The following is a 12,045-nucleotide window of genomic DNA, read 5'->3' on the forward strand; positions in this document are numbered from 1 at the left end:
TACTCCTTAATTGATAGGTTGAGATAGAAAGGAACGGCCTGTCGGCCTTGACTCGTCATGAGCTCGGTATATACTGCAACGACAACCTATTCCCTTATGTACCTTTGCACCGGTCAATCTTGTAACCTGCGGCAAAACGCTTTTATGTACACTAATAAGTCCTACTGACCACCTCCCTGGCAAACTCCGCAAAGGTCTTCCCAGGCTCGACTTCCTCCTCCAGGTTCGGCTGTGTAAACACCGCCAATGTATTGCGAGCGATTCTCGCTCCACCGGACGGCCTCGCCCCCTTCACGAAATGTGGCACAGCACGGAACTTTCCCCGCGTGATGAGCTGCAGCGCCTCCCCAGTCTGGAAAGCCAGGCAGTCCTTGGGGATATTCACCTTGACGACCTGGCCCGTGCGCGACTGGATGTACAGGCCCGCCTTGGGGTCCGGCGACTGCGGCAGTTCCGCCAGCGGCGTCGAGGCATCCGTCAACGAAGGGGGATTAGCCGCCTCATCGACGAACATGGCGGACGTCAGACCGGTGAGACAGCCGTGGTCGATGTGTGTCGCGCACCAGTCATCGTCATCTTCTGCGTCGGCGGTAGCGGCCGCGGCCGGGTCGGTAGGGAAGTAATGCAGCAGCCTGGCCTTGGTCGTCAGGCTGGTCTTCACCACGTGCTCGAGGTATCCTTCCTTGTAGCCGTCGATGTTGGCGAGGGCGTAGCGGTCGCAGGCGCGGGCGACGAGCGCGGCCGTGTCGATGATGAGCTTGCAGAGCTCCTCGAGGCTGCGGCGGAAGGTCGGGAGACGGTCTGCTGGCGGCCAGATGTTGGGGGCTGTGTATTCGGAGAGATCGGGGAAGTTGTCTGCGGGGGCCCCCTGGAGGTCGGGGTTCTGGTAGAAGGCGCAGTTGACGTAGTAGGAGCCTTTGAGGGTGTCGAAGTGGCCGGACCGGAGGGTTTCTTTGCCGCAGGACCAGCCGACGAGGTACTTGGCTGCGGGGCTGGTGAGGGATTCTACTGCCTGTCAATCTGAACCTGTAGATACCAGGGTGCAAGTGCGGACGGACCTAGTTCATTGTTTGGAAGTGCCGCGAGGTAGGAAGCGTTGGAGAGGACCTGGGCGCGGAGCCGAGTAAATGCTGCGTCCAGATCTTTGACGACGATGATTCCCAGCGAGGAAGGGCCAAAGGCTTCCGTCAGGGTTTCGAAAGAGACCGTGCCTTAGACCATGAAGAATGAGCATCAGCTTCAGGATTCCATTCCGCGGAAACGGCAGCTTTCTTTGCAGGATGCGCATTGGTCGAACCACTCACCATTGACAAGCTCCTGGAGACTCACTGTGACCGCTTGGGCCTGTGGCACGTCGGTTGCACCCATCTTTTGCTTGTTAAGAGTAGAATTCCAGCAGATCACTGCAGCAGTCAGGTCCCAGGATGGGAAGCAGAACAATAGAAATAAACGGCCATGTTGTTTGGCTGCCCCCTCTCTCTCCCCACTTTCTAGCGTTACATTGTGTGGTCAACGGCGACTTCCGTCGCCCATTTCTGGGAGATTGTCCCGTTTGGGTATCGCTTATCAGGCTATCCTCGGCTTTATCTCTTATCGATTGTCTTCTTTACTTCTTTGACATCAATCATAGAGGCCATAGGAGATATTCACATAAACTCTAGCAGCAGCTCAGGAGCACTCATAAAGATACTTATTAGTGAAGTAAGAGGCATCTGGCCATTCACTGTTTCTTTGATTGCAACCTACCAGGAGGTAGAAAAGCTGGCAGGCTGATGGTATATAAGGATGCTTCTCCTCCATGATCCCTCATCATCCTGACATTCAACCACCTCTCTTATATAGAATCTGCATTCTTTTCCAATTGCAGTACATGGACAACTACGTATGATTCTATAGCTGAATACTTTGACTTACGGCAAATACTATGTCTACGCCGACATGAACTATAGCTGTTCTTGACTTGATATCCAACAACTGCCTACGTCGAATGAGCCATCAAGAGCTTGAATGAGCTGGTGAATATGGCCTGCTTGAAGCTTGAGATATGGTTCTCAAGTGCAGAGGAGACGCCCTATGACATCTGGCTGACTACTGCAAACAAATCGGCTGGAGTCGTTTGAATATGGGACGCAGAGCCTGCCTTACGGATGCCAGATTTCTGGACTACTGCAGCTGCTGCAAAGGAGCATCGCAGAGTGTTGTTGACGCCGTTAGATGAGTTTGCCGGCTGGGGCAGAGGAAGATCGGGCTCGTCTATGACTACCACGTCGAAAATCCTTTGATATAAACAGCAAAAATGTCTACGACAACTGGAAACTCGTTGAACCGATAATGCATGACATGCCTGTGCCTCTCGCTTACACCAAACTCCCTGACCTGCAATATTCAAGCCGAGTAAACCTGGTCCAGTATGGGGGCGCTTTCCCAACCGATCCCCGTGACGAGAAGTCGGCATCCATGTTGACAAACCGCACGATTCGGAGGTTGAGTCATTCTGTGTGAAAGAGGAGGTCAAATACCATCTGGGAGCAACATATCAATGCATTTATTGCGCTGGTTATACGTCCCTACCCGTTCACCCCGGGACCGAGAGCCTACTCGCATTGAAATTCAGGTTATGGTTATATTCGATAGGTTACCAGAGCCTTATACAAACTCACGAAAGAACCCAACTTCTATATCACACCAGACAACCAGTATTCAGCCTCCTTTGTTATCGAGGTTGGCTGGTCTGAGTCACACAGACGGCTTGTTGATGACATGAGACTATGGATGATGAGTGGTCGTCCACATGTCAAAATTGTCCTAATCATCAAGTTTGCGCGGAAGGCCAGAACCAATGAAGTTACTGGGAACGCGGAATTGTATGTCTGTGATGCATCGGGCAACTCGTTTTGCCAGCAAGAAGCCGCCTCAAGCCCTGAGGCGACTACCAAGTGTCGACCTTTGTGCCAATACCGCGGGATTCATCGTCTTGAGAAGCGAGCATCTAGCATCGTGGTTGGATCCACATCGACTGAGGGCCACTACAAGCCTGTAAAACACAGCTTCTGCTCTCCTGGCAAGCACATTGAGAGAGTGACACTCGCGATAAATACGATGAGTACCAACAATATACACAGGTGCCCCTGGCCAGTTTCCGGACAATAGAATGAAGCATCCTCAAAGACCGCTAGCGATGGTTTGCGATTCTTGTTGATATAGGGATCAATGATTATATTGGGGCCCACTTTCAGTCGGCGATGATTCAGTCTCCGATGACAGACCGCGATCTGGAGCCTTGCGGCGTGAGCTTGCTACTCAACTCTTACCAGGCTTATATACGTCCGCCGAATGACTTCAAAGCCTGAGTCTGAATTTCAGACCGAGAGTCCTCAGGACGAATTCTCCAAGTCGACTGTGTAAACCGGGTCCTTCAGGATGTCCCAGAGCGAATGACCCATGATTGTATAACTATCGAACAACCAGTTATCAGCTGATCAATATTGAGCGTCGCCTCCACATCCGCGACTGACCTTCGTGGTCTGCATTTCTGGCTGGAGGGCTAGCAAGTGCAATAATTGCCTCTACCGCGGACACAATGGTGGCGGCTCTCCATGGAGAAACGCTTGGTTTCCAATAACTTTCTCCTCTGGGATGTTCGGCTCCCACACAGAACTGGAATTATAAGGACAGTGGCGTGCACACGGAGCTACGTATCCCTGTCACGATGGCCCATTGAAGACCGCATATCCAAGTTGGCATGATCTGCTCTGCTCACACTTGCTGTCCCCCGCGTCAAATCCCAGCAACCGCGCCAAATAATCAGATTGCCCAACATCTACAGATGACATTTATCTGCACGGGCAGCGCACTCGCGTCATCTTAAGGAGTCGCCGTTGAACATAAACACATGTTTCCAAGTGGTCCGGAGAAGTCGAGAAACGTTCCAGAAGAACAGCAAGCACCAGGGAAACTGATGATGGCGATGAGGAACGCGAAAAAGTTGAAAGACAATCTGCTTTGATGGGTCTGCTTATGACTCTGAAGGAATCTCGTTCTCGAAAAGTGGAAGGAGGTCTGGAGCAGAGCGTGTTATCTTGCGTCTTCAGCGTAGTACAGAGTCTACGAACAATTCCGTCCTCATCCTCGACTCAAATCCTTGTGGCACCGAAATCAGCGTTCTACCATATAGAGTAGTCGACATCATGAATACATGGGCGAAGGTGGAAGTTGCAAGCACATGATGCCGCCTCACCGGTTCAGTCAATGAAGAGCGCGTTTTCATATGTGACGAGCACGGCGTATAAGGACGACTAGAGGGACGAGCGACTCAGTCCAGCAGAGAACTTAGCGTCTTACCAAGATGTTACGGATCATCCACAATCTTACCCTTGCAATTGCTGGACATGTCTTAACGTCGCTACTTGGATCGACCCTCGATTACATTACGTCGTATCCTCCCGAGACAAGCTATCAACCATAAGCATGAGGACTACTGGGATGGAAAACAGAAGAAAAAGACACCATAGCTTCTATCTTTGCAGAGTCAGGATAATAAGGGGGTATCTGCCCGCGTTCATGACCATGAGCTGTGCTATTTGACTCCACCGCTGTCTTTCGGAATGGCCTTGTAGCCGTTTCGCTGTATGCAGAAATATACGTCCTCTAGTCTGCTGTGACAGTAGGCAAGGGCGATCATGTGGAGCAAGTCGATTCCATGGACTGCCTCCAGCGGGAATAGGGTCCATCTGCACCCACAAGCAAGGACAGAACTGTGGGATAGTGGAAAACTGTGACTAGTTGGACATCTCTTGGGTATTGTTCGAGTCGAGAAGAGTAACAACATGCAGGAATCGCTCGAAGACGTCGACGAGGAAAAGGCTATTCGTCGGTATATAACTCAACTCCGAAGGCATACTTCTGTTCGGTTCGTGCTATGGCAACGGCAATATGCCAATGCATGGCACACACTACAGTGTGCTGATGATATGTATATGTACAACCATCTATATCAACGACGGGAGGAAACACTGGCGGACAGTGAGCTACACTGCAGAGATGGCGAAATGGCGAATCACCAGAGGAACGAACTGGAAGTATGATATTGCTCATACCAGCTGGCAGGCAGGTAATAGATACAGGAGACCTCTGATCGCTGAAGACCTTCAAAGCCTTGAGATTTGTTGCAAAGGGATAACCAACTCGATCATTGGCACAGTCCACCCTGACCACGCAGAGGCATCACATACGCGGCAAAGTTTTGGGTGGTCCTACAAAGGACATCGTGGAGTACTCGGAAGTCCTGACGTACTTGATGAGGCTAGGTAGCGGGGTATACGCTTCCTTTTCAGATATTTTCTTGCTACTTTCCATCAAAATATAGTTCAGAATAACATATATCATAGATAATTCAGAACCAATCAGAGATTAATTAAGTACTGGCTACTGCATGGTATCCATCTCTTTCATGCCAACCATCGTAAACATAAACATACATACATGCTTGCCAAGTGTCAGAAAGATATCCTATCTAATTGTGTTCATTCTTGTGGCGTTATCCTAAATGTGACGAAGAAAAAGAGAGGCATATCCCAGCCATAGCATGCAAAAGATGACGCCGTACCATAGCCATAACCATAACCATTATGCAATGCGGACAAGTCAAGTATGGTATGAGTAAAACGAAGGAGTTGGAAACTGGGTATTCTAGTGATAGAGAATTTTGAACAAAAGGAGGCAAGTGAGAAGGGAACAACGACAGTAGTGGAGGACAAAGCTCTAGTGGGTATTTCCTATTATGTTTTCCTTGGTAGAGTCGAGACCTGCTCGACTGAATGGTAGACAAAGAATGAAATTAGACACGTCCGTGACGAGCGCCCATGTGGTAGCCCGCGGCAGAAGCGAAGAACCGGGCGACAAAGCCGCTGCTGCCGTTGTTGCTGGCCATTCTCATCTTCTTGTTGGGTTGCTGGTGGTTACGGTGTTCGTGGAAGTCGTTAAAGGACTGCTTTGCGTCTGACTGGACCGCGGGGATGTTGACATAGCTGTAACCCAGACTGGATGTAGAAGGGCTGTTGGTAGCGTCCGCTACGACGACTTCGTCCATGCTGGTTGAAGAGCAGGAGGTGCTGATGCTGGCTGGAGTTCCGCGCGAACTGGGAGCAACGCTGGAGGAGCGGGAGCTCAAGGAATTGAAAGTCTCTGCGCGAGAGAGGCAGGGGACGTCGGTAACGGATGGTGGAGAGATAGATCGGCCGGGCCGGTATGGCGACGTGCGCTGGCGCTGGTGGTGGTGAGGGTTGTAGGGAGTGTACCGCTCACCCTCGATGGACTGCGGGGAGCCCCCAAGACTGGACGAGGAGACGTGGTTGGGAAGACGCTTACGAGGCGAGCCGCCCTCTACCATGCTGCGGCGAGCGTCTGCACGGCCCTCGACCTTCTGGCGACGCAGGCGGTTAGCAAGGAGCTCTGCCGATGCATGGAGGCGGCGCCATTCGCGGTAGTGTTGTTGCTGTTGCTGTTGCTGACGTCTCAGCTCTGCCTCGCGCTCTTGCGCCTCGAATCGCTGGCGAATAGGAGATAGAAAGGGCTCGAGATGTAGTAAAAGGTCGTCTTCGGTAACGCGAGTGTCCCAGTCGAGAAGAAACAGCAGCTGGCGTTCCATCAGGTTCACCTCTGGCAGCGAGAAGGAGAAGCCATCGTAGCCCTTAACGGCCGTGTAGCGGGCCCAGTGCTTGTTCTTTGGGCTCGAGTCATTCAGGTTCTTTGCGGCCAGGATGAGCGATGCAAGAAAGATCCGATGGACAGTGCAGCGCATGCCCTTGGCGACAGGCGGCAAGCGAGCCCGCAGTCGAGCCAGGTAGACCAAAGAGGTCATCAGCGTAGGAACCTGGACCTGAGACCGAGTGACGAGCGAGATGATGAACGTCTCGAGCGATGGCAGAGGAGGCAAGCCATCCAGTGGAGGTGTGCTTGGAGGCGTAGGCTGGCCATGACGGCTAACGGCAGAGGTCACATGCGACTCGCAGCGGATGACCAGCGAAGCTTGCTGAGCCAGATAGGCCACCATCTCTCGTGATACTGGGCGGGTGACAAACTCATTAAGAGCGGCTCGATTGAGCGCCACGGGAGCATCCATGGTGCCGCTGTTGTGGTGGTGTTGTAATTGTTGATGTTTGTGTTGATGTGAGCGACGGAAGTATAGAGAGAGAGTACACCTACTCCGGAGCGAACGAGGCTGACGCTTATTAGTGGAGAAGGTCAACACCCAAAATTGAGGAGATAAAAGTAGTATCTCGTATTTGTCTTAGTTCTGCTCGTTCTCTTTCCGATAGTGAATGGGGCGAGAAGAGCTGAAAAGGAATGTTGACAATGGTCTTTGGGGCGAAGTATCTCTCTGGTGGCGAGGGAATAAAAAGCAAAGCGAGAGACAGGGGAAAAGGACAGAGAGAGATTCTGGCGACGTGCTGACACAGGTCGGACAGCGATGTTTTAAAAATGAATCAAATTCCCGTCCAGCAGGAATAATGTGGTTCTGGAATGCTGAGAGAGAGAGGATAAGGTTGTCGTGTCAACCTGTCGGAAGTGCTCAGGGCCTGGCGATCTTTGGAGCAGGAAAGCAGCACTGAGCCTGAAATAGATCTTTAGTGACAAGCTGAGTACGAAGCTGTCTTGACAAGTTTGATCTGAAGTTCGTATTGAGCGTCGATCGGGAACTCAGAAGACGTCTGGTCTGGAGGTGGATATCGAGTGAATGTATAGCCCAGTGAAGTAACACCAAGACAATGTAAATGCAGCGAAAGTGGATAGGGCTGATTATAACAATCAAAAAGCAAATCAATTAATGATTACTACTGCAAGAGAAGAGTAAAAAGAAAGGAAGATCAGACTGAAAAGAGAAATGGCGAGACTGAGCATGTGGATGACCGCATGAAGAATCCAGCAAAGGCGGCCACCTGATGTACTTTATAAGAACTCATGAATGTAGCTTCATCATCGGCCACATAGTCTGGATTCTGATTGATCGCCATTGTTCATCCATCAATGGGTCGGTATGCTTGCAATTAAGGTGGTGGTGCAGGGCGGCTGGACAGCTGCAAGGACATTTCAGCCAGCAGGAGCATCCACAGGGATAAGTGGTAAGGCACTAGGTAACTTGGTCTATCATCCCGGGCTCGATGGGGACAAGAGGACAGGAGCGGATCGAATGAAATCGAGGATCATCTCAGACTCTGGATTCCAGTGACTGGTTGACTGTCGATGATTGACTGATTCTTCAAGGGTCAATGTTGGAACTGTCCCTTTGGCGCGCGATTCGGTTGCACGCGATGATTGGTACAAGCCCTATCCAGCACAAGAACAAATCAGAATGCATTATGGACAATCTGAAAATTAATTATAGATATTCTACTAGACACATTAAGGGTAGTATCAAATACTAATTACTCTTCAAGTGTTTGTCTTGTACTGTAGTCAAGAAAGCGAGGAGGCATGAATAGATCTACCCGGCCCCATAATGCATCGTGGAAAATGCAGTGGCAGGAGAAATACAGAGTCAGTGCCAACGAATCATTGCTCCCTTCCAATTCCATCCCTCAAACACTACCATACTTTTATTGTCTTTTAGCAAGGCAAATATCCATCTACTCCTCAGCCTCTACGCAGCACTGAAACCTTTTCCTGGGGCGAAACGCGCTCCTGTTCCGGCCAGGAATCCTCGCAACGCGTCTACTGACTGTTCGCCATGTCTAGTCTATCCCATTCATTGACTTGCTCGACACGGGCGTTCAGTCTGGAATTCAACTGTCTCGGCTCCTCTCTTGAACACTCTAGGAGCTTCTCCTAGCTTCACTTGAATTCATGAATCATGATCATGACAGAAGCCGGATCCAGAAATAGCTGCAGGCGCCACTCATTCTTTGGCAAAGTAGTACAGGATGCAGTCTGCAGACCGTAGTCTGCACTCCACAGTCCACACATCATCACAGTCAGAGAACGGACTGGTCTCAATATATGATATCATCTATGCGGCCAGATTCTCACCCAACAATCAAATCCTACCATACCATCTCATAAGGAACTAAGACCTTGATTGACAAGTGACAACCCCCCTCCTGTCATAGGACTGTACCCCTCCATGCATCATCCCCGGCGCAAAAGCCCCCGACGACACTCGTGTCAAGGAGCATATTCCCTCCTACGAACCTGGATCAAACCATCACGGATACTGCCTAGCAAGAAAGTACCTGCCTTAGTTCCTACATTCCCCTCCCCTTAATGGCATCTGGTCCTGCCCGCCGCAATTCTACGACGCAATGGCCGCTCGTAAGGAACAAGGTAGGAGTCTATCTGCTACCTCGATTTCAGTGCACCAGTACTATGTAGTAATTAATGACTCGTCCTTGATGCTCCTCCCGCTACTATTATCGTTCGTTCCTGCAGATGTCTGTAGTTCATGGATGAAGTACTATAACTGAGGTAAGTGTCCTAAGCGCCCGACGCAGGGGTGGTCATCGGCGCTTAAGCGCATGTTCCTCTGTCTCGTTTCGCGCGCGCGGCGTGGGTCGATTTCTATATATACAGATGCATCCTGGTCCATAATGTGTCAAGTTGATACTGTGGATACGGTTATTCTTGGAAGACGTTGATATCCAACATGCTTCGATGGGACGATTGGGCCGAGTTATACAAAGTGCGATTCAGGAACCGCTGGCTTGCTACTTCGGAGCTGAAAATGAGGCACATAGATACGGTTCTTCTTTGAGGCCTGACTGCATCTGAAACGAGTGTGTCGACGCTAGACTTTACGGCGTAGTATCTGGGTGCCTTACGATGCAGTCGTTGTTTGAAACGAGGGCGCGTAGTGAAACTCCTATGTTTGGATTTCGTGTGGCTCCAACATATTGATTCATAAATAGATTGGATTATTTAAAGATACACAAAGCTAGACGCTGCCTTTAATAGAACGCTTAGGCAACACTGACAGAGTAGTCGGATACCGTGAAAACGGCATTGCTTCCGCTGAAGGGCTCGGTACCAGCTTGCACGTCGACCAGGTACAGGTCGCTGGACAGTCCCTGGCTGCTCTCCAAATACGTGAAGAAGTCGCGTAGGTCGCCGGAGAAGCTATTCGTGGTCGACTGGGCCACGAAGCTGTACACCTGCATCGAGCCGTTCGGGCCGAGGTACAGGTTAAACTTGATGCCAGCGACGGTGGGCGTGGCGATGGGCGAGCCTGTCGAGGAAATGGGACCGGCGCCGCCCAAAGCACCTAGCCAGACCATGATCTCGTAGTTGTGGCTGCCGCTAGGGGACGTGCTGAGGAACATGTCGTAGGCGACATCGGCGACGATGTTGGAGCCAGAGTAGCTGTTATTGTCAGCTTCACATCCACAGAGAATCTGTAAGGACTGCCTTACTTCCACTTCCAAGTCGAGTCAATGCTGTTGACGCTGCTCAGTTTCTTGGGGGTGAACTGCAGAGCCGCATTGGCGAAGCTCTTGACCTGGCCCTGGCCACCGGACCAAGACCACTTGGTGTTCCAGACGATCGTGTTGCCCGAAAGAGATTCAAAGGTGGTGCACTGGGAGCCGGAGGTGGCCTGGGCCTCACCCCAAAGGTTGTTGTAAAGGATGTAGTTGCCCTCGGTGACCGAGCCCCATTGGTCACAGAACTGGGTGGCTGCCTGAGCAGTCGCTGCGGCGAGCGAGAGGGCGACAGAGAGGCTGAACTTCATTCTGACTAATCGTTCAAGTTCTTGCGAGGATGACCTGTTGACTGACAGAGAGCACGCCGAACAGACATGAGGGCCTCCGACTCTTATAGTTTCCTGAACTGCCTCTCCCGAACCCGCCCCGGGGGAATTTCTATTTGGGCCTTTATCCTGCACTCATAGTCTGATACTTCGACGCTTAACCTCTTTGATGCGCTGATCATCACCCTCAATCTTCAAGAACTCAATCAGTGGACCGGGTGATCCAATTGACTGGTGGATCAATCTATACCCAAGCTTCAACTTGAGACACCCACACTGGCTGCTCCCCACATGTGGCTCTCAAGGTCGCGGAATGGTCCATTTTACCCGGACAGTTCCCGACGAATGAAACAATCCGAGACGACGGAGACACGGAATGATCGACCAAAATGACAATTGTCTCCGGGAGCAGTGAGGATATTGGTGGAAATCACATCGGGTTCGAGCGAATGTAGAAAGAAAGAAGCATTGTGGGTGAGGATATGGCTGCGTGGAAATAGATTGACATACGTAAGTGGACCCCGCATTCTGCACTCCAGATTTCAGGAGTATATGGCTCTCTCGTCACCGAGAGATGCTAGTAGCCAAGCGAGACCAAAGAATCATGTCTGCAGGATTTCCGTCGATGGTGTGGTTGACTTGTGCTGGGTGACAACTAACAGCTTGAATTCCCGACGTGGACGAAGATATGCCCGTTTCATCTAAAGGGAGATCGACACCGTCTGTTGGAGGTTTTTCCTGCAATCCATCTTCTATTGTTTTCCGGAATTTCTGGCGCTGTTGACTGGAGAGTCGAGACTCCTCAGGAGAAGTTCCGAATTAATATAGACCCATATACAACCGGCGGTTTCATCCTATTGATTGATGGAGAGTACCTAGCTGGGGATGGCACTATGAATCGACCATAGTTGACCGGAATCACGGAAGAAATCCAGGCAGTCCTTTCACCACCATTAAAGGAGGGCTCATAATTTCAGATTCCGACATCCGAAATGCATCTATGCAGCTGTAAGAGCTACATCTGTCGTCATTATTCCTCTTGAAACTGGGCGTTGCCCAGGTCTTTCCAGTTTCTGTTCTAAAGCATTGCCCCATGGTGCAGATGTACTTTCTTCATCGCAACCATATGAAGAGAAAAGATATGCTCAGTCAGAAATACCGATCCATATGCACTCTGCTTGGATGCATATAATGACTTGGATCCTCACAGGATCGAGAGGGATCACTACTCCTCCTTCCAACCCGGAGCGGCAACTGGTTTTGCTGACATAACTGAGCCCTCACCTCTCAATGCATTGCGCCGACAACCA

General features: G+C 50.8%; 3 protein-coding genes across 3 annotated transcripts; all 3 read right to left on the reverse strand.

Moving 5' to 3' along the window:
• Nucleotides 1–151: 151 nt before the first annotated feature.
• Nucleotides 152–1,368, reverse strand: ALT_8631 (uncharacterized protein; the record flags this gene model as incomplete). Its single annotated transcript, XM_033563626.1, has 3 exons — nt 152–1,005; nt 1,059–1,211; nt 1,305–1,368. The coding sequence occupies 3 exons, from the start codon at nt 1,366–1,368 to the stop codon at nt 152–154; spliced, it is 1,071 nt and encodes a 356-aa protein (XP_033419517.1).
• Nucleotides 1,369–5,836: 4,468 nt separating this feature from the next.
• Nucleotides 5,837–7,120, reverse strand: ALT_8632 (cyclin family protein; the record flags this gene model as incomplete). Its single annotated transcript, XM_033563627.1, has 1 exon — nt 5,837–7,120. The coding sequence occupies one exon, from the start codon at nt 7,118–7,120 to the stop codon at nt 5,837–5,839; it is 1,284 nt and encodes a 427-aa protein (XP_033419518.1).
• Nucleotides 7,121–9,950: 2,830 nt separating this feature from the next.
• Nucleotides 9,951–10,717, reverse strand: xgeA (putative endoglucanase; the record flags this gene model as incomplete). Its single annotated transcript, XM_033563628.1, has 2 exons — nt 9,951–10,350; nt 10,401–10,717. 2 exons carry the CDS (start codon nt 10,715–10,717, stop codon nt 9,951–9,953), a joined length of 717 nt encoding a protein of 238 aa, XP_033419519.1.
• Between the last annotated feature and the right edge of the window lie 1,328 nt (nt 10,718–12,045).

The sequence above is a fragment of the Aspergillus lentulus genome, assembly GCF_001445615.1.
Source record: "Aspergillus lentulus DNA, contig: Alt16, strain: IFM 54703, whole genome shotgun sequence".
In the NCBI taxonomy this organism is placed as follows: Eukaryota; Fungi; Ascomycota; class Eurotiomycetes; order Eurotiales; family Aspergillaceae; genus Aspergillus; species Aspergillus lentulus.